At 46.5% G+C, this 23,187-nt stretch overlaps 1 pseudogene and 2 gene segments (V, D, J or C); all 3 read right to left on the bottom strand.

Moving 5' to 3' along the window:
• Positions 1–569: 569 nt before the first annotated feature.
• Positions 570–2,118, bottom strand: LOC119525076 (annotated as a pseudogene).
• Positions 2,119–2,249: 131 nt separating this feature from the next.
• LOC119525075 lies at positions 2,250–4,876 on the bottom strand. The segment is given in 3 exon segments: positions 2,250–2,348; positions 4,296–4,624; positions 4,731–4,876. Coding segments are annotated over 3 exon segments (474 nt in total).
• Positions 4,877–10,150: 5,274 nt separating this feature from the next.
• On the bottom strand, positions 10,151–10,640 carry LOC119525074. The segment is given in 2 exon segments: positions 10,151–10,473; positions 10,592–10,640. Coding segments are annotated over 2 exon segments (372 nt in total).
• Between the last annotated feature and the right edge of the window lie 12,547 nt (positions 10,641–23,187).

Genomic DNA, 23,187 nt, shown 5'->3' with positions numbered 1-23,187 from the left:
ATGAAATAAAGCTTCAGTGGCTGAGATTTCAAATGGAGTTGAGAGGTCACTCTGGTGGACATTCTTACCCGCTATATAGATAACACTTTTTTAGGTTTTAATGTATTGGAATGGCTAGATGTAAATACCTGAAACTACCAAACTCCAACCCAGTAGCCTTGACTCTTGAAGATGATTGTATAACAATGTAGCTTACAAGGGGTGACAGTGTGACTGTGCAAACCTTGTGGATCACCCTCCCTTTATCCAGTGTATGGATGGATGAGTAGAAAAATGGGGACAAAAACTAAATGAAAAATAGGGTGGGATGTGGGAGATGATTTGGGTGTTCTTTTTTGTTTTTTATTCTTATTCTGATTCTTTCTGGTATAAGAAAAATGTTCAAAAATAGATTTGGGCGATGAATGTACAACTATATGATGGTACTGTGAAGAGTTTATTGTACAACATGATTGTATGGTATGTGAATATATCTCAATAAAACTGAATTCAGAAAACATATTAACAAAATTTATTCAGTCGTTTACATCACAGACAAGGAATTTGCAATTCATTACTGTGGTCTGTCAAAGGAAACTATCCATTAAGAATCTATGCACAATGTAATTGGAAATATGTACGGCACTTTAGAAAAGCCTATAAGGTTGATTTTACAGAAAGAAAGTCTGCTAGGCTATTTGTTAGAACAACCAAAGAATCAAAATATTAAAACTGTGTTGGCTAGTAATAAATTTGCACTTAAAAAAACCATTTCATTTTGGTTAAGAATATTCCAATTACATTAACATCATTACCATTGTTGAAGATCATGTCAGTTCCAGTAAATTGCCCTTCGGTTGATTTGTTTTGGGAAAGGTCAGCATTTTTAAAAAGTAGCAAAGGAGTCTTCACCACAACAGCTTTCTAGTTACACTGACAGAGCTTCACAAATTTACAGAACCCATGAATCCAGTGGCTGAGAGAGTTCTGTCAAATACTGAGAACATTCCTGGAGAGAGAGTTGAGTCCTGCATACATGAATCATAAATGATGCATAAGGAAGAGAAAAGAGATGTGAGTATACTTTATACAGTACTAGAAAAGTGTTCTCACATTCAGCTGTCATTCCCATTCCTACAAGGTAATGAAGCTGAAAAACATGGCTGTTCAGATTAACATGTATGAATTAGTAGAACAACTTCTGGATACAAAAGATTAAGATTTCCTCAGCTCTTTGATTAATATACCCTAAGGTTTGGGCATGTCTTCATGGTTATCAAGCCATCACAGCTATCCAGTTAAAGCATGTGCAAAACAGACAACTCTTCTGTTCACAGTAAATGAGGTAATGTCAATTTGTCCTTTTCAGGAATTTGGAAGTTCATCAGATAAGAAATATTTTAGACTTTCAAGATATTGTGCATAAAGGTGTATGTCATTATGCCCAACCACTTCAACCAAGAGGGGTTCTGCAGCTCAGGGGCAGTGCTCACACATCACCAGGCCATGGGAGAAATCAATGACCTTGCTCTCTGTACCATGAATGATCAACATGGGGGAGGTGACATTGGAGATCTTGTCAATGCTGTGGAATGCATCAAAGCAGTGTGTTTCCCTGGTGTCAGGAAAGGCAGCCCCCAACCAGACATCAGAGAGGAAAGGAGAATGACTGCTGCACACTCATACTGCAAGGCCAAGCCCACTGTGGGGATGGTCCCAATACTCTGGCCATAGAGGATGATGTTCTCAGGACTCATGCCATACTGATGTGCAACACCTGCCATGCCACAGCAATATCAGCTTAGAGGTTCTCTGAGGGCTTGCCCAACTGATGCCTTAGCCTGAATAGTTGTAGGAGAAGATTTTGCAGTTGATGCATGAGCCAAGGCTGATGCAGAAGCTGCACATCTGGCCAAGGCCCATGGTGTTGCCAAGTGGGAAGAGCAGTGTATAGTGGCTGGAGGGCACACAAGTACATGGACCTGAGCCACTTGTCCTGGGTGGTGCAGGAGAAGACCTTAAAGGCCTACAGCTCATACAGTGAGTACTGCTAGTCCACATGCCTGCTGGGGTGCAGACTGCACATGCTGGGACCATGCCCGGGCCCTCCTTGTGCTGCAGCAATGCTGGCTGGGTCATAGCATGGCCAGGGCCACTGTAGGTGTGCTGGGTGTGCTGGGGCTGCACTGCTCTGGGTAAATCAGCTCTGGTGACAGGAAGGCCAGCTTGTCAGCAGTGCAGCTTGGGCAGAGCAGGCAGCAGAAGAATTATCACAGCTTGCCCTGTGAGAAGCCATCCATCCTGGGGTCTGGCTTGGGCATCTGGGCCACCTCCCACATGCCACCCCAGGCACAGCTGGCTGGATGGATCTGGGAGAGAGGGAGAGTGGATGTAGAGGGTGGCTGTAGCCTGCCCTCCAAGAGGCAGGAGGAGGTGAGGCCCTTTTAGGGATTTTTAATCTAAGCAATGAATTTCTGCTCATGGTTCTGAGAAACCATGACCTGTGTGAGAATGATTTAGCAATGCACAAATACAAAATTTCAACTGAAGAAAAGGATGTGAAGTTGACAGATCAAGTATTCCAAAGAGCAGCAGGAGCCAACTGAACATGTGAGTCTAGGAGTCAACCCTAATCTACACTTTGTCAGAACCAGTGCAGTCCTGGCTGTCCCAGGGCTGGAGAATGAAAAGAGCATTTTTGTTTCACCTCCCCATGGATCCAGAGCACTGCATGTAATTACCACTGGACTAAATACCACAGTAACAATCAGCCTCATCCTCAGTCTGGAGCCTGGAAATTTGCAGAATTCCTGCATTGGCTGAGGAATCTTTGGATCTAGAGAAGCAGCTGGGGACCCCAGAACCCTGATGCTTACCTGAGGCTGAGTAGAAAGTCAGCAGATAAAAGGGAGGGCTCCCTGGCTTCTGTACCAGTATATGTGCAGCCACCAACAAGGAGGCAACTGCTCAGGGTGCAAGTGAGTCTCACAGATGTTCCCAGGGATGCAGAGAGGGGAGGTGGCTGAGTCAGCACAGGCTGGGAGAGGGAACCTGCAAACACAGACATGCATGGGGGCTGAGGCAGTGTCCAGCTCTAAGCTACTTGTTCTTATCTTCTCCAATTGTTTGAAAGAGGAGGGGATATCCATGCAAATTTGGGTCTTCTACTGTGATATTTGCTCCACCTTGAGGGCTGGTAGAATCTAGAACTTGGTTTCTTTGACTCTGGGGGATGAAGGTTGACACTTAGAGTTTACCCCGTGGGACAGCTGGGAGGAAACACCTGCTAGGACCTTACTCAGACCCATAAGCAAGAGACTCTACCCAGCCCAGGGAAAATACAACTGTTGAATTTCCATCAGCAAGCCTTAGAGAGTTTGGGGGGCTGCACAGCTGTGGGCACCCACTGTGCAGACTCTGGGGAAGACATACAAGGCCCCCTGCTGCTCACTGGTCAAACTCAGCTTCTAGTTTGAGATAACATCAAGGACATTGGACCAGGAACCTGGTCACTGTCAGTCCACAGACACCTTTGGGCTACAAGGAAATTGATTTTAACAAATTGTCTTTTTGCTGAGGAGTTCCTGGATTAATAGAGGAAAGTGATATGGAAAATAGAGGGCCTGTCACTGTGACTAACATTGTGTGGATGGGAGGGTGCAAAGTGAGCTGGAAGCAAACACTTGTGCACATAATTTAACAGGGGCGGCTGGTTATATGGTTTGAATAGAGAGAGGGTTTTCTGCAACTGGGCAAGCAAATATTCCTAGGAGAGGTGTTGGGTTCTTGGAAAATGTAGGAGTATTTAGAAACACTAGGAAAAATTAAATAACATGGAATGTAGAGGGGAGGGCAAAATATATGGTAGAACTTTCCAGAGGCCTGATACCATTGAAGAGATGAATGGTGAGGGCAATTGGATATAGAATGTAAAAAAAAAAAAAAAAAAAAAGAAAACAAAAATCTCTTTGATAGTGAAGAGATTGAACTATGTTTTTGACAGCTTTAGTGATATATAATTGACTTACAATAAATTGCACATGTTTAATGTGTTCAGCTTGATAAATTGTGAAAATGTCACCACAATCAGGACAATCAGCATCACCTTCACCCCTAATGATTCCTTTGCCTTGGAATGCGCTGCTGTGAGGGACTTTGGGGATAGAAGAGAAAGGAGAGTAAATCCCAAGGTTGTGTGTGTGGTGAGCCTGGGCCCAGGGAGACAAGTAGATAAACAGAAGACCCAGAAAGAGGCTGACAGGCTGCTGCAGGGACATCTAACCTCCTGACAGATGAGAGGGGAGTTTTTGTCTCACTTCCCCATGGCCCTGGAGCACTGTGTGAGCATCACTGCTGTCATAGGACTGACAGTAATAAACAGCCTCATCCTCTGACTGGAGCCCGGTGATGCTCAGGGAGCCCGAGTTGCCAGACTTGGAGCCAGAGAATCGATCGGGGACTCCTGAGTCTCGATTGCTGCTATCATAGATGAGGAGTTTGGGGGCCTTTCCTGGGAGCTGCTGGTACCAGTTCACATCATAGTCTCCGATGTTGGTGCTGCTCCCAGAGCAGGAGATGGTGACCGTCTGGCCCAGAGCCCCAGACACCGAGGGTGGCTGAGTCAGCACTGCCTGGGCCCAGGACCCTGGAAGCAGGAATAGAGAGAGATGATGATTTCCTCCAGACAAGAGGAGAAAACAGGGCCCCACATGTCTTGCCAGAGCCCACTCCCTGGCCTGTTGTTTTGTCACCTGTGCAGTGAGCAATGAGGGCAAGGAGGAGAGGGGACAGGGCCATGTTGGTGACAGTCCTGAGTCCTGCCTTCTGTCAGCCCACAGCTGAGGTGGAGCTCCCTCCAAATCTCTCCCAGCCCCTTTTCAACCTCAGAGAGAAGGGAGGGTCCACCCATGCAAATGGGATCCCCCAGCTTTCTGATCCCCACACTGGGTCCTGGGTCAGCCCCCTCTGGGTGGGGAAAGGTGAAAGTTTGTGTTGGGTGGGGCCTGTGGACCTCAGGGGTGGGAGTGGTAACAGTTGTGGCCTCATGAGCCTTATTAGATGACACCAGGCAGTGCAGATGGCTGCTCCCAGCATGAGTCTCCCCAGACCCCTCAGGAACATCCCCAAGTGCCCCCTGGTGCCCAGGCCCAGACAGAGCCATGTGTGACATGGAGACCTGAGCCCTTTAGAGACAGCTCCTGCCTTCCCACTGCTCTGCCTATTGCCCTTTCTGTCTTATGGCTGGGCCAGGAGCCCCTTTATGTGGCTTCCCCATCATCTCAGTGCATCTTTGTTCTCTACTGGACCTTTGCGGGGATGAGTCTGCCCCAGAGCTCTCATGGCTGTTGATTGGTGAAGGAAGAACCCTTGTCTTGTATCCAACTGCTGGATAAAAAAGTAAAAAAGGAAAGAGAGGCTTGGAAGCACATATAGAAATGGTGATAATCAATAAATGTAACTAAAAGAATAAAAAGAGAAAAATGGGAGAGCTGACAAATAAAAGCCAAAGGATAGAATGATTGAAGTAAGAATGATGTTTACAGAATTAACACTGAATGTTATTGGATTAAACTCCCCAATCAGAAGACACAGATTGGAGAATGGGATAAAATTATATATGATCCATCTATATGTTCATAACAGGAGACTCATTTCAGACCCAAAAATACAGAGATTGAAAGTGAATGGATGGAAAAAGATACTCCACATAAGAAATAACCACAAAAGTTGGGGTAGCTATAAGAAGAAATAACAGTCATATATATTTATGTACCTAATCAAGGTGCCACAAAATACATAAGGCAACTCTAGCAAAATTGATGGAAGTAATGGAATACTCTACAACAATAGTGGAAGCATCAACTCACCCTCTCTTCCAAAGATAGTACATTTAGAAAGATGTTCAATAAGGAAATAAAGAACCTAAAAATATGATAAATGAAATAGAAATTATATATATATATATCATTGCACCCCAAAATAGCAGGATGTACTTACTTCTGAAGTGCTCATGGAACATTCTACAAGATATACTGAGACACAAATCAGGTCTTAATACATTCAAAAGACTGAAATTATACAAACCACTTTCTCTAATCATAATTGAAAAGGCTGAAAATCAATAAACACCAGAGAACTGGAAATTATGCAAATACATGGAGGTTAAACAACATCCTCTTAAAGAGTCAATGGGTCAAAGAAGAAATTGCAAGAGATATCAGCAAATATCTCAAGACAAATGAAAATGAGAATACAATATATGAAAACTTATGGAATGATGGGAAGGCAGTGTTGAGAGGGAAATTTATAGCCCTAATTGCCAACGTTGAAAAGGAAGAAAGAGATAAAGTCAAAGACCTAACTGAACAGCTGGAGGAACAACACAAAGAACAGCAAACTAATCCCAAGGCAAGGTGAAAGAAAACCAAAATTATAGTGGATGAATGAAATGGAGGAAAATAGAAAAATAGAATCAATAAAACCAAAAGTTGGTTTTTTGAAATCAATAGAATTGACAAACCCTTTGCTAGACCTCAGAGTTAAAAAGGGAGAAGCTGCAAATAAATAAAATCAGAAATGAGAGGGAGTACAATGCCATGCACCCCAAAGAAATGGAAAGATCATACAAGGTTACTATGAACAACTGTATTCCAACAACTAGACAAGTTAGATGAATTGGACAACTTTCTAGAAACATGAACAACCTACACAGGCCTGAGAAAAATTAGCGGACCTTAGCAAACCAATCACAAGTAAAGAGTTTGAATCAATCATCAAAAACCTACCAAAAAAAATGCCCAGGTCCAGATGTCTTAACAGGTGAATTTTCCCAAGCATTCCAAGAAAAGTTAATGCCATTCCTTTCGAAACTCTTCCAAAACATTTAAGAGGCTATTTTGGAAATAGTTGAAAGTACAAAATTATAGCATATACCACATTCAAACATTTGCATCATCACCCAGGTTCAGCCATCACCACTATGACTCTTCTGTTTAATCTTTCACTCATCAGAAGCCATCAAAACACACCCTCACTCAAGAACTTTAGAACAAATTGTTGACATAATATAACTTCAGTGTTGTATTATTTCCTATATACATCCATGTTTTTTGTTCACAACCCTTGTATTTTAAAACACTGGATTCCAGCAACTCTCCTGTAAATTGTTTTCTGTTGTTTTTTTCCGCAATGTTTATCTAATGGTTTACCTGATTGGAAATTGAAAGACTCACAGTGGATCCTAAGTTTTGCAATTCAGTGGTTCATAACATGACCTATTTCTTAGAATTCAGTCCAGATTGGCTCAAAATTTTCAGACTATCTCTCATCAGCCTCCTTCATCTACCTCTCCCACTGCAGACACATCTCTTCTCTGGACACAAAGTTTACATACCACTTCAGTCTTACCTCAAGACATTTACCACCTGGGTGAGAGTTTGGCATAGGGAGCAGAATATCAGAATTTATATTGTATGGTGGATTTTGATGTCTCTATTTGACATCTGGTTCATGAATGTCTACCTTATAGGATCTCAGTTAGTTGAAACATTAAGCAGATATTAACTTACTACCCTATCTTAGCACATGGACTTTGCCCTCTGTGCTCAGAGTTTTCTCCACCACCTACCTTCTCCCTGTGGTTTCTTTACTCAGAGCCTGGGTTCCATCTTCACCATTGCTACCTTCTCCACATGAACCCCTGGAGTCCAGTCCATTGTATTAGTCACATGTCCCAGGCTCTAACCACTGCCTCATATACATTGTTAAACCATGCAGAGCTCAAGTGCATGTTCTCCTCTTTCCCAGAGCTGAGGTTTTTCCCCCTTGGCATCTCCTCTCCAATGAGCTGAGAACCCTGACCTCAATTTTTTCAGAAAGCAGTAATCATTACATTTACCTCAGACTTGATCTTCTGTCTGGGATTTCAATTTGGTGAATTCTTGTATTCACAGAACAATGTCTATTGAGTTTTGACTCAGTGTCAGGCAGTGGTCTCAGCTCTTTAGTTACTTTGATGAGAAAACAGAAAATAATCCCTGTGGTCATGGAGATTTTTCCCAGTTTGGAAACCCACCATGGGGAATGTCACTATGAAGCTATGTCCTGAGGTGGCTGGAACCATATCCCAGCCATTTCCTTGCACTGGGCAAGTGGAGCCCATTCTGAGTGTCGAGTGCCCCTCACTTCCCACAGGAGGTCCACAACCTCCCTCCATCTGCTTGCCTTCCCCTGTTGCTCCAGCTGCCTGGGTGCAGGTGCCCATCTCTGCTGAGCAGTGCCACCCAGTGTCCCTGGCTGTGGCATTGTCCACCATTTGCCATCACTTTATTTCCTTCTTGACACCAAAGTCAGGGGGTATTTCCACTTAATTCCACTTAATAACACCCATAGACTGTGCCCCTGTGCCAAGGTTCAGTAAAATCTTTAGGGTCATCTTCAAGATGGCTCTGGGCCTGTTCCTTGTTTCATCCCCAGCCTCCTGCCTCAATTCCCCATCCTCATGGACTAGAGAAAAGCCCAGGCAGGTAGTGGTTGCAAAAGGGATTCTCATCCCTGGGCAACAGGGCTCCCTACCCTGGGCACACTTCTGTTCTCCTGCCCCATACCCTGCTCTCCTCCTCCAGGACCAACTCACTTGGGCCCTCCTGGAAAAGGCTGAGCTCAGGGAGCAGGGGAGCATTTATGTTCTCCTGTAAATAGCCTTCCCAGGAAATCTCCAAATGTGAAATTTCAGTTTAATGCCTGTATGAACACTGGATTACATGAAAATCAATCCAACATTAGAAACACTGAGCAAAAGACAAGAATGAGACATCTGTCCCCAAGTTGTGTCACCCATTTATACTCCCCACAGCAGGGGTTATGCATTGTGTTGTTACTGTAAAGTTACTTTAAATCTTACATCTTTCCCACTCATTAGGAGTAAACTGTCCTCTTTGACTCAAGGAGGTAACCAGGGTAAAAGGAGGTAAACAGAGATTCTGTAGCATTTGAATCAAGGACACTGTCAATTATGAGAATCTGGAGAAAGTGACACTGAGGAGAGCCCAGAGGAACAGTCCTCATGTTCCCTTAATTGGGGAACTGTGATGAAGGAGAATCTGATCCTTGATTAGCTATCATAGTTGATTTTAGGCAAAATGCTCAGCCTCACTGGGTGACAACAGAAAATCAAATACATGGATTTCTATGCAACCCTCAGGTATGTTGAGGGGTAAAAATAGATGGAAAATGTGAGGATTACTGACCACAAACTTCTCTGTGCACAGCATAGACTCATGTGGGGTTAACTATACAGCTTGGACTCCCATGGGTGGTGGAGCCTGAATTGGGCCCAGACAAGCCCTCAAGTGCCTTTCCTTTTCATGCTCCTTCTACCCTCATTCCATCCTGGGGGGATGCCAAGTCCTGGGCAATGATGGTCATTCAGAACAGAGGGTCATGTCCTGTCTTGAATGTCCACTTGTGGTATTAGCAGATGGAGTGATTCCACCCAGGCTTTCTCCTGCCCATGGGCTTCCTCACTCTGGGGAAGTCCCTCCCAAGGCCTCAGGAACAGAGCAAGCCCAGCCACTCACATCCTCCTGTGGGAAAATGTTTTTTCATTTCAGTATTTCAAGCTCATAGGGGACTGCCCACCCTGAGCCTCTCAAGCAAAACTTGGCAGAGATTTGGGTGGGGGGTGAAGGCCAGAGCAGCTCAGCTGTGTGCATGGGACCCTGGGGAGTCAGGGTCAAGATCCCAAATCCCAATGGATATACTCAGAGCCCTGTTCTGTGCAAACAGCTCAGGATGTTGACTGAGGAAGAAGGGAATTGCTGCTGATGAGGGTGATTGTGTCTGAGTGCTCTTGTGGATGGCTCTGCATCCTAAAATCCATCAGGGGGCAGGTGAGTGGGGACAACCATGTTAAAAAACTCCAGAGAAAGAGTCCTGCAACACAGAGGAACATGAGCTATGGATCACATCCAAGCATTGATGAGAGCTCAGAGACAGACTCTTCTCAGACACAAGCAATGAGTTACCCCAATACCTGGGCAGGTGGAGCCTCAGTCAGCAGGTGAGGAGGCTTCCATCAAACTGTTGATGAAGCCATTGGGAAGGAGGAGGGGACAGAGCACATCATCAGGAGGTTTTTGTCTCACTTCCCCTCTGCCTATGTCACCATGGGTTACACACATCTGCTCTCACTGCCATGATGTGCCCCACAAAAATAGGCAGCCCCATCCTCAGGTTGGAGTTCGCTGATGGTTAAGTAGTGGTTGGCTCCAGAGCTGGAGCCTGAGAAGTGATCAGTGATCCCATCACCCTTGCTATGGCTTCCATCACTCTTCATGTACATTGCATACTGGGGCCCCTTCCCTGGCCTCTGCTGGTACCACTCAATCCAGTAGCTGCTGTATTCACTGCTCAGGGTGCAGGGGAGCTTAGCTGGGGCTCCCAGGGAGGCAGATGTAGAGGGCAGGTGAGTCAGCACAGGCTGGGACAGGGACCCTGAAAATTCAGACATGCGTTAGGAATTGGAGGAAGGACAGTAGGGAAGGACATTTCTGACATGGGGTCGGGATCCTCCCAGCACTCTTGGTATCAGGACACTGAGGAGGGTCCTGACCTGTGCAGTGAATGAAGAGGGTGAGGTGGCCGAGTGGTGTCCAGGCCATGATGAGACCCCAGAGCTCTCCTGAGGCAGACATGCCCCAGGCCTCACTTATCCCCTCAACCCCCAGAGGACAGAGACCTGCATGCAAATGGGCTCCTCTTCCCCTGGCCAGCCATTCCCTCTCTTGGTCCCAATTGGTGGTCCCAGTGGTTGGTGTCATTGCTGGGAGGGCAGAGCCTGGGCTGGGCCTGGCTGAGGCTCCCAGGGGCCCAGAGAGGACCCAGCTGCAGGGTCCAGTGAGCACTGAGCAGGGCAGGGAGACAGGGTCTGGTGTCCCAGCTGAGAATCCACAGACCCTCAGGGCAGGCCCACAGCACCCCCTGTGATGCAGACCAAGCTCCATCATGTCCATGACCACATGATGGGTGACACTGACAGAGGCTCCTGCCTCCTCCACCAGGTCCTGACCCCTGCCCAGGGCAGAGCAAGTCTCACTCTTCAGGTGGCCACTTGCTTACCATCTTCTAGACTTTATATTTTGAAGAGTCCTCATTAGGATTCAGATACCAAAAGATCCCTCCAAATAAGGAGCTCTCAGAGGAAAAAATGTTCCATGCATGTACTGTACAGGAAATAAAGACATCCATTGGGTAACAGGAGGGGCAGTGGACCCATGAGCTCACTTCCAGGCTCCTCAGGAAGCCAGGTTTTTATGCCTAATGGATCCCTCACTCAATGGAGAAAGTGGTGAGTGTTTGGGGGACATATTAGCAGGCTTGTGTTGTTTACTGAATTCGTAACATGAAGAAAACATAGACATTAAAGAAGGTGCTAGTGGGAGTGCATACAGAGAAGCAACTGACTTAGGATTCTTAGGAAGATTTTTAAGGAGGTTCAGGAAGAGGGAGGGGTATGAGTTTCAGGTTCCATGGAAAGACCTGGAAAAATGCCAGTGACTTGTCTGACAGGAAGACTGTAGTAATTAACAGGGATAGTCAAGGGAGAAGGAGGAGTGGAAAGAAAGGGAAAAAGGCCACAGAATTTAGACAAGAAGTGTTGAATCAGAGGCTAGAGGAGTGTGGAGTGGTCTGTGCTTTAGAAGACTGGAGGGAAAGCCAACAGGGAGACCGGGCAGGAGGGAGGGGGAGGGCAGGTGCACTGGAGATTTGCCCCTTGTTTCTATTTCTGTGTTTAGAGGAAGAGGAGCCTCTCCATCCAACTCCTGCTACAGCTGTCCTCTCTAGCAGGCTTTGCACATGGAAGTGGGTTTCTTCTTATCCAAACACAATTTCTCTGTCAGAAGTTTCTCTCGGTTTCTTTCTGAGTTTTTATTTCATGACATTCTCATTGACTTATTATGAAAACACATACTTCAGGGGTCTTTTTATAAATGAAGAATCTCAGGCCCCACTCCAGTGCCACCAAATTAGAATCCATATTTGACCATCTTGAGTTGGTTCCTGCACACTTGACATTCTTAGAAGCCCTGGGCTCACCTGAGCCCTGGTGGGCCTGGTTGGGGATGGGTGATCACCCCTCAGTCTGTTCAGCTTCCAGCCCACACATTTGGCAAAATAACTGTTTCCCTGTCCTGTGCAGGGTACACCTGGGATAACGAGCTCCAGACTTCCTGTTGCAAGGGAAGGTGTTTCCTTGTGACCCCACAAAATGCACAGAAATTACCGGAAATTTTTTAATAATAACAAGATGATCATCATCCCTTTATTTGACCAAATGCTCTAACATGATAATAGTACTTACAGTCAAAATAATATTAAGTAATTACTAAATATCAATGTACATTTTAAAATGTGGGAAATTAATTATAACACTCAAACATTAAATGGCTATATGTACAGAAAATGAAATATAAGTATTATATCTGATGATGATTGTGGAATAATTAAGAACAAATACAAAAGGAATAGTCTCCAAAAAGAACTATATTTATATTAATTTTATTGGATAGAACAATTTCTAATGTAATTTTGCAAATTTTTATGTTTATTTTATGCAATGAACTGCATTGCTTGCTTCAAAATACAAAATAATAAAAAATGTCAGAGATACACAAAATGAGGGTCTCTTCCTTTTTCTCTAAGTCAGCAAATAACAATGTTGGAGGATGCTTCTTTATGTTTCTGTTCCATCTGGATTTCAAAATCATTGGAGTCTGCAGTTCTTAGACCAGGTGCTCCTATTTCATTCACAGATTTTCTCACCTTTATGGCTCAAAAACAGGTAGGAATCAATTCAGACATTTCCCTTCAGTTTTTCTCTCGGTAGATGGTCAAAAATTAAGCTGCCCTGAGAGCTGGGATTCTGATCATGTGATCCCCATTTCACGTGATCATATTTGCATCCAGGCTCAGCCCAGAGCAGTTGTTTTCTTGGGTTCCCCATCTTCTCTGTCCCTGTGTCCTTCTCCACTGTAAAGCAGCCTGCAGTAGAGCTCAGCCTTGTCCTTGGGCTGGGCACTGAGAGGGTGAGGGCAGCTTTTTCTCAAGGAGGAAGCCTGAGAACTTGGCCAGGTTCCCTTGGTGTTTGTGGTGTCTATCAGGTATCAGTGTCCTGGGGGCCTGGCCAGTCTTCTGCTGGAGCCACAGGGGTTTGTGACTGATTCTCCTGGGGACAAACATGGTCAGTGATGGCTCCTGAGTCACCACAGCCTGAGAACTGACCCCTGAAACCAAAAAGACAGACATGAGCCATGAGGAAGGAAGGCAGAGGCTTCCCTTCACAGGCCCATCTCTGAAGCCGCCATGAACCTGAGCAGTGACTGAGGAGGGGGAGGGACTCCAGGCTGTGGTGCTGATGGTCCCAGGAACCCCTGAACCCACTGCTGGGGATGGACACTCTGAAAGCTCTTTTATCTCCTCCTCAGCTCCCTGGGGGCAGGTTATGTGTTTGCATGGCACATTGTGCAATTTGCACAGTGATCATTTTACTGCACAATTCTGGACCCTCAGCCCTGAAATCAGCTCCACTGTCTGGGGGAGGCCTGTGGTGGCTGAGAGCTCTGGGTTAGTCCCCTGGGAGAAGGCAGGTGCTGGAGCATTTCACATGGGCCAGTGAACTGGAGTCCAGGGGCCATTACATTTGAACCACTTGCATCTCCTTCTGGGAGCTGAGAAGATCCACAGCGCCCCCTGGTGGCTGCCTTGGCCTGAGCATGTGTGGTTCCCTCTCATTTATTGAATAAATAGATGTTGCTTTTGTCTTTCTGACACATCCACTGTATTTCCTAGGCCAATCTACACCATTGCTTCTCTCCTCTTTGCTCACTCCTGTCTCTTGCTGTGGTTATTGTTCAAAATCCACCTCAGAGATGATATTTCAATGTCAGTGTTAACTGGTCTTAATTATTTATCCAAATGTTTTGACTAAAGAAATTATACTTCTGAAGATCTAACATTAAGTTGTTCTGAACCTGAGGTTGTATAAACAGCTGGTTTTAGGTGAAACTTATTTAAGAATTTACTTTAGAGAAGTTTACATGGAAAATTCAAGGACACAGATCAAAGGCTGAGTATTTGAGGTTTTGCTAACAGGCATGAGTCAGGCCGGCACCACCCTGGGCTCTGTGGAGCCAAGACAAGAAGGGAAAATCAGGGACCATTTAAATGCTGCTGTCCTGGCTTAGGACAACATCCCCTAGTGCTGCTCCTGGTGCTGGCAGGAGACCCAGGGCTTGTGATGAGGCTTTGGGTAAGCTTGGTGCCTTGAAGGTTTGTGCATGTGTGTTTGTGTGAGTGTGTGCAGGTTTGTGTACATGTGTGTGCATGTCTGTATTCACAGGTGTGCCTGTGTGTGCTTGTGTGCACATTTGGCTATGCCTTTGTTTGTATATATGTGATCCTGTTTTCTGGATTATAGGCTCATCTGTCATATTGGCAGATGTCTAACAGGTCAAAGTGCCAGCAGGTCAGATGGCCATGGCTGGGTCCAGTCAGAGAGTGGAAGTTGACCATGGGCATCTGTTCTGGTTTGCCAAATCTGCTAGAATGCAAGATACCAGAAAGGGATAGGCTTTTACATAGGGGATTTATTAGGTCACACATTTACAGTTCTAAGGCCATAAATGTAACCAAACCAAGGCATCAACAAGAGGATACTGTCACTGAAGAAAGACCAGTGGAATCTGGAACACTCTGTCGGCTGGGAAGGCACATGGCTGGCACCTGCTCCTCCCTTACTCGCAGGTTATGTTGCTTCCAGCTTCTGATTCCAGTGACTTTCATTTTAGTCTTCTGTGGGTTCTCACTTGGCATCTCTGGGGCAGACTCTTGGCTTCATCTCTTAGTTTAGCATCTCCAAACATCGTTCTGCCTGCATCTCCAAGAGTCTGGGTCTGTGTCAGCTCTGAGCTCTCTCTCTTTCCCTGAGCTCTAATGATTCCAGTAAACTAATTAAGATCCACCTTGAATGGGTAACACACATCCATAGGAAACAATCTAATCAAAATATCCCACCTACAATAAGTCTGTACCCAAGAGCTTGGATTAAAAGAACATGGTTCTTTGTGGTACATAATAGATACAAATCAGCACAGCATCCTAGAAAGTATAAACTGTTATGCATATTGGAGGACTAAAAGTTTCAGCTTTATGTCATTAAAAATATTGAAGTTGCCCTGTTATTATTGTTATTATAAATATTATTATCACTATCATGCAATTTCCAGCACTAATTCTGTGGTAAGAGATTAAGTCCTCCACAAAATGAGAGAATTGGGAGGGGTTGTCATCCTCAATTCTCCATTATAATGGCCCAGTTTTGAGTTCAGATTCTGGGAACAGACAACTGAAGTCTCCTTAGCTGGTCCTGGTCTCAGGCAGAGGGAGGTTCTGAGGGACATTACAGAGAGAGAGGAGGTTTGTGTCTCACTTCCACATGTGTCTGGAGCACTGTGGGTTCATCAGAGCTGTCATCAGCTGTTGAGCAGTAGTAGACAGACTTTTCCTCAGGCTGGAGCCCTGCAATGGTCAGGGAGGCTGTGCCACTTGACTTGGAGCCAGAAAACTGATCTGGGATCCCCAAGGGCTGAGAAGTTCCAAGCATCACAGTCTTGGGGGTGCCCCCAGGGAGTGGCTAGTACCAGCCAGCACCAAGTTCTTCAGGTAAAAGCTGCTCCCCTTGCATGTGATGGTGACTGTCCAGGAGACCCTGACACTGAGGCTTCCTGTGTCAGCCCAGACTGCACCTAGGATCTTGCAAAGAAGGAAAGGGACACACAGGAACGGTGAGTCTGAAGGCATTAATGCATCAGATCTCCAGAACATGAAGAACATGGCAGGCTCTTAGAGTTTTCCTCTTTCTCTTCTCCTGACCCCTGACAGCTGGTCACCTGGGCAGAGAGTGAGGAGGGTGAAGAGGAAGGGGGTCCTGGCCATGGTGGAGATGCCTCAGAGTCTGCTTCCCCAGGTCCCACAGCTGTACCAACAGCTGCCCAATGTCTCTTTTACCTAATTAACCTGCTCAGGGGGGATGGACCACATATGCAAATCATCACCTGCCCCTGGAGGGCTCCCCACCCCTGATCTCTCCCTCAGTCCTCTTTGCTTGGGGCTGGCAGGGCCTGGCCTGAGCTCCCGCAGGGGACAAGGACACTTGCCTGCTTTGCCCCAGGGGTGCTGGACTGCAGGCCCCCCACAAGGAGCCAGTGGATGGTGTCTCCACTGGGCAGGCCCACAGCACCCTCTGTTGCCTCAGAGCCAGAGTCACTCAAGTCTGAGATGTGGAGAAGGGACCCTGGAGAGAGAACTGGTCCTACCTCCTCCCTGCTGCCCCTCCTCACAGAGAGGGGTGTCTTCCTGGCCAAGGAGCCTCCTCTTCTGGCCACAGCCCCCTTTACTGCATCTAATCCAGGGGCTCAGGGAAGGGACTTCCCCAGCAGGAAATCACTGAAGATGTTTATCCACTGAGTAGGTCACTGAGGGAATTTGCTCTGGATTCAGTAACCAGGGGGGGCAAAGGACAGTGATAGACCAGCCAAGACTTAGCAGCTGTGAAGCCCAGAATCCTGTCCTCTCTGGTGCTCCTTTCCCTCAGGGCAGGTGGGAGGCTCCCCTAACCCTCCTGGTCCCTCCCCTCCCTCATCCCTGATGGGGAAACACCCCAGGGAGGCTGGGAGGAGAGGCAGCCAGTGTCAGGGAGAGAGAGCTCAGCTCACCCTGGGCTGCTCCACTCTGAGGGGCATGAGGGACCCCACAGCCTCCCTCAGCCAAGGAGGGTCTCCTCAGTGTGAGATCAGACCCAGTGCTGATGGAGGCCAGGGTGTGGGGGTCCACAGACAGATGGGGGGATTGGGTAGCAGAGGATTGAAGGGAGAGGAGGGGATCTAACAGAAGAGGCTCCTGGGTGTGCATCTGGGTTAAATTGGCCATGATGTGAGGAAAGAGAATAAGTTACATGGACTCTAGACCAATGGTAAGAAAAGAAGACACACAGGTCAAGTCAGGACCCCTGTCTGTGTTTGTAAATAAAATTTTATTGAGTTATAACCCCATCAATTCCCTTATATGTTGTCTGTAGTTGCTTTCTCACTACATAGCTCAATTTGAGCAGTTGCTACTGAGGTCATTTGGCTTGAAAAAAATTTGGACGTATTTTCAAAATGGCCCTGTACCAAATGTGTTTGCCTCCCTCTGCTCTAGACCAGCTCTTTCAAATTACAGCCACTGGCCCCACATGCCTGTTAGAGACTTGAGCTACAGGCAATCCTGAGATATGCTAAAGTTTAAAATAGATACCAGATTTAGAAAATTTATTTAAAAATTTAACATCAAAACCTTCATTAAAAATTTGCTATTTTGGTCAAAAATTGAAATGACACTATTTGGATATACTTAGAATAAACTATAGGAAAAAATTACTTTCATATATTCCTTATTTACTTGTTTATTTTTTATATTTTTATATTAGGTTCTGCATTTCATGACCTATGTGGCTTTCATTATATTCCTGTTGGAAATGCCCTTCTAGAGTGAGGGATTCCCGGGTGGCTGGGAGTGAGGTGGTAAGTTGGGCAGTGTCCTATAGGAATGTGAACTTCTGGGCCTTTATGGGCAGAAAAGTCCAGTTGAAATGATAATGATTAGCCCCTTGTTTCCTTGGATTAGCCCAGTTAACTGTTCCTTAAAAATACCATCTATCCCTTCATTTGGAACTGTTTTACTTATTTTCTAAATTATTTGAAAGTTAGAAATTCATTTTGAAACACAATAATGACTTTCCAACTGGCATTAAGGAAATGCCATGAGTATTTTTTCTATAACTGAGATCATAGTGAAAAGAGATTAGCCCACTTGGATGAGAATGAGTGGCCATCAGGACTAAGAAAAGGGTGTCAGCTCTGAGAAGGATGGTCAGAAGAGCTGGCTCCAGAATCTGTTGTCTGCAGGGATGACCCTGAGTTCCCAAAACCCCTGAACTCTATTGGAACCAAAACAAATGATCTGCTGTCAACACAATGTCTCCCCTATGGAGAATCTCCCAAAACCCACAAGCAAGTCCTGTCTGCCTGTGCAGGGACAACAGGCTGGAATCCTGCCACTGACAATGGCTCAGACCAATACACCACTGAGAAGTCCATGGTGGTGATAAAACCCAACATCCTCAGTGCTGATAGCAGAAGTGCCCCTGTGGTGGCACTGTCACAGGCAAGACAGGGGGCAATGGGCTGGCTTTGCAGGAGGCACCCACAGGAGATTTGTGCCCACAGGTAAGAATGGTGCTGACATCTCATGACAAACCCAATGATAAGGACACAGCCCAGAGACAGTCAGCAAGGCTGTGGTGACAGTCCTGGGACCCAGGATAAGTCTGGGACCCTGAGGGTGAATACTATCTGTCATCATGGTTCTGGGGCTTCTTCCTGAGTGATGGTGGTCTGGGCATCTCCATAACTGTAATCCTCATAACCTCACCCCAGTGCAGGACAGAGGGTCCTTCTGGATAAGGGCACAGACAGGTAAGGCAGGAGGCCCCCACCCAGCATCTTAGAAATGGGGGTGTAGCAATAAGAGGCAGAAAGCTGTGTCTCCACTTTACCATGTGGCCTGGAACCAGAAGAGGGAAGGGGGTCCTGTGTGCACCCCAAATGTCCCTTCCCCTGTCTCCAGCAGCAGGTCCCTGCCCAGTAGTGTGGAAGATCAACACTGTGGAACATGGAGCTCAGGCTCAGGTGTGGGTGCCACAGAGCTCTGTCTCCTGGGCAAGGGTTATTTCAGGAAAAATGTTCTTGTTGCCCCTTTTTCTCTAACCTCATTCTGGAACTTGAGCTGGTAGGGACCCCATGTGGGGCTGAGGAGCATATGATGAGAACCAGAAGCAATGGTCTGCAGATCCAGGCCAGTCAGGGGGAAATGGGGGAGGGAGGCTCACAGAAATAGGGAAAACTCAGAGCAAGGAAGTGTCTGTTTCCCTGGGCCTGGGGAAAGCCCAGTGGTTCCCACCTGGCCTGGCCCATGTTTGCTGCCCTTATATAATCAGCTCCACAGGGCTGCCTAAAGCCCCTGAGAACAGCTGGCAGGGGCTTCATTTCTGTAGATGGTCTTTTCAGATACAACCACTCAGGGAGTGCTGGAGCCCAGTGTCCTCCAAACACCTTCATCTCACATTACTTAAATTCAGGACACTGTGGTCACATCTTCTGAAAATGGAGTCATGGCAGCACTTGAGATCCAATATCATGCACAAGTACATGCCTAGTTTAAAACTTCATAAAAGCATAGAATTAAATAAAAAATAAATGGTGAATTATAAAATTGCCTCTGCACATGTTCTTCTCATCCCCATAAGGATCTCAAAATTCCTTTCACTTATAAGAGGTAACCACACAAGGGTTGTGCATTTGTCCAGAAACCTAAGACTTGAAATGGGTCCATCCAATCCCAAACCAGACACAAGCTCACCCATATCACAAATGCTTCACGTGCAGGATGGAGGCACCTTCCAAACAAGGTCACACACAGTGAGGGTGGGGGAGCATCAGGCTCCTCCTGGAACCTTAGACATGTAACAAGAGGTAGTGATGCAGGCTGTATTAGTTAGGGTTCTCCTTGGAAACAGAATCAATGAGAGATGTTTCTGATTATCAAATTGTAAAAGTGACTCACGCAACTGCGGGAGCGCACGAGTCCAAATTCTGCAGAGCCGTCAACAAGCTGTCAACTCCAAGGGAGACGTCCGACGAACTCCTCGGGAAACGAACCGACAACTTTGATGAACTCCTCAGGAAACGAACTGACAACTTTGACGAGCTCCCCAGGAAATGCTTCACTGAGCAGCTGAAGAAGTGGTGAAGGTTCTCTAACCGTCTGGCTTATAAGCCTTCAACTGAATCACCCGGGACCAAATCCAGCCAATTGCATTCTCTCATTGTGGAAGGCACGCCCCTTGATGAGTCATCAGTCAGCCGCAGTCAATTGACTGATGATCCAACAAACTGGCTGATCACCTGGACCAAATCCAGCCAATTGCATTCTCTCACTGTGGAAGCACGCTCCTTGATGAGTCATCAGTCAGCTGCAGTCAATTGACTGATGATCCGACAAACCAGCCCGTTGGTTTGTTAACCAGCCTCAAATATCCTCACAGCAATCATCAGGCCAGTGCCCGCTTGACCAGACAGCTAGGCCACCTAGCCAAGTTGACACACGAACCCAACCATCACAGTCCACCCCTTGTCAACTTGGCAGTTGTACACATTACCTAAAACCATACCTTCAAAATGAACGTTACAGCTTATGCCATATGATAAGGGGATAAGACAGAGAAGAAAGCAAAAATATTTTCTTTACAGACAAATACAAATAGTAATCATAACAAAACGAGGAGGAAATATTCATGTCATCATAGTCCTCATTTCTGTAACTGGTCACGTGACTGTAGTTCATATTTATCACGACCTTCTTCCACTATCCATTCCATGTTCCTTTTACCTCTCAGCAAGCACTTCAGCTGGCCGTGGTTCGTTGCCTGGTGGGGTGACCCAAGACCTTCATTCCTGAAGTTTCCTGGCCATTGGTAGTCCTGCCTGGATTGGGTTGCTGCAGTTTTCCTATTGACTTGAATAACGGGGCATGGTAGTACTACGAGACACCCCCAGGGGATCTCCTGTATTCAGGAAAACTCTTCTTTACTTCCATTGTGTAGTTGCCAGTGCTATTTCCCCTTGATAGTCAGGATCAATCACCCCAGCCAGTACAGTAATCCCCTTCCTTGCCTAGTTGATTCAGAGGCATAAGAAGCCCAAGTGGCCAGGTGGCAGCCTTAACTTCCAGTTCAGTGGGATTATTGTTGTGTTTCTGGTGGAAGCACTCCTCCTTTTGGAACCAAGACTTGTAGACCAGCAGAGCTTAAACTTGCAGGGACAGGGAAGCAAAATTTCCCTAGTGGATCACTAGGAGTGATAGTGAGTGGTGCTACTCTGTTTCCACCCCTTGATTCCTGGACCCATGAATCCTGGCTATGGGAGAAACAGCACCATAGAGTGGACGCTGATTCAGAGCATACACAGCCTCCTGGAGAACACTGCCCCAGCCCTGCAAGGTATTGTCACCTAGTTGGCACCGTAATTGAGTCTTCAATAGGCCATTCCAACCGTTTCTAGCAACCCAGCTGCTTCTGGATGATGGGGAACATGGTAAGACCACAGAATCCATGAGCATGTGCCCATCCCCTCACTTCATTTGCTGTGAAGTGGGTTCCTTGGTCCGAAGCAATGCTTTGTGGAATACCATGATGGTGGATGAGGCATTCTGTAAGTCTATGTATCGTAGTTTTGGCAGAAGCATGTCGTGCAGGGAAGGCAAACCCATATCCGGAGTATGTGTCTATTCCAGTAAGAACAAATTGCTGCCCTTTCCATGATGGAGTGGTCCGATGTAATCAAACCTGCCACCAGGTAGCAGGCTGATCACCCGAGGAATGGTGCCATATCGGGGACTGAGTGTGGGTCTCTGCTGCTGGCAAATTGGACACTCAGCAGTGGCTGTGGCCAGGTCAGCCTTGGTGAGTGGAAGTCCATGTTGCTGAGGCCCATGCATAACCTCCATCCCTACCACCATGACCACTTTGTTCATGAGCCCATTGGGCAATGACAGGAGTTGCTGGGGAAAGAGGCTGATTGGTATCCACCAAACGGGTCATTTTATCCACTTGGTTATTAAAACCTTCTTCTGCTGAAGTCACCCTCTGGTGAGCATTCACATGGGACACAAATATCTTCATGTTGTTTGCCCACTCAGAAAGGTCTATCCACATACCCCTTCCCCAGACTTCTTTGTCACCAATCTTCCAATCATGTTCCTTCCAAGTCCCTGACCATCCAGCCAAACCATTAGCAACAGCCCAGGAATCAGTATACAGATGCACCTCTGGCCAGTTCTCCTTCCAAGCAAAGTGAACAACCAGGATGCACTGCTCAAGTTCTGCCCACTGGGAGGATTTCCCCTCACCACTGTCCTTCAGGGATATCCCAGAAAGGGGCTGCAGTGCTGCAGCTGTCCACTTTCGGGTGGTACCTGCCTATCGTGCGGAACCATCTGTAAACCAGGCCCGAGTCTTCTCTTCCTCAGTCAACTGACTGTAAGGAACTCCCCAAGATGCCATAGCTGTGGGCTGGGCAAGAGAAGGTAAGGTGGAAGGAGTGGGGGCCATGGGCATTTGGGCCACTTCCTCATGTAACTTACTTGTACCTTCAGAACCTGCTCGAGCTCTATCTCGTATATACCATTTCCATTTTATGATGGAGTGCTGCTGTGCACGCCCAACTTTATGGCTTGGTGGGATCAGATAACACCCAGCTCATGATAGGTACCTCAGGTCTCATGGTAACTTGGTGGCCCATGGTTAAGCGTTCTGTCTCTACTAAGGCCCAGTAGCAGGCCAACAGTTGTTTCTCAAATGGAGAGTAGTTATCTGCAGAGGATGGTAAAGCTTTACTCCAAAATCATAAGGGCCTGCATTTGTGATTCTCCTACAGGAGCCTGCCAAAGGCTCCAAACAGCATCTCTATTTGCCACTGACACTTCCAGCACCATTGGATCAGCTGGATCATATGGTCCAAGCGGCAGAGCAGCTTGTACAGCAGCCTGGACCTGTTGCAGAGACTCATCTTGCTCCAGTCCCACTCAAACTAGAAGCTTTTCTAGTCACTCGGTAAATGGGCCTGGAGTAGCACACCTAAATGAGGAGTATGTTGTCTCCAAAACCCAAAGAGGCCACTAAACGTTGTGCCTCTTTTTTGGTTGTAGGAGGGGCCAGATGCAGCAGCTTATCCTTCACCTTAGCAGGAATATCTCGACAGGCCCCACACCACTGGACACCTAGAAATTTACTGAGGTGGAAGGCCCCTGTATTTTTGTTGGATTTATCTCCCATCCTCTGCCACGCAATACTTACCAACAAATCTAGAGTAGTTGCTACTTCTTGCTCACTAGGTCCAATCAACATGATCATCAATATAATGGACCAGTGTGATGTCTTGTGGGAGGGAGAAACGATCAAGATCCCTGCGGACAATATTATGACATAGGGCTGGAGAGTTGATATAACCCTGAGGTAGCACGGTGAATGTAAACTGCTGGCCTTGCCAGCTAATG

Source organism: Choloepus didactylus (genome assembly GCF_015220235.1).
Source record: "Choloepus didactylus isolate mChoDid1 chromosome 23 unlocalized genomic scaffold, mChoDid1.pri SUPER_23_unloc5, whole genome shotgun sequence".
NCBI classification, from domain to species: Eukaryota; Metazoa; Chordata; class Mammalia; order Pilosa; family Megalonychidae; genus Choloepus; species Choloepus didactylus.
The sequence above is the reverse complement of the archived record's forward strand: the minus strand, read 5'-3'. Positions and strand labels throughout refer to the sequence as shown.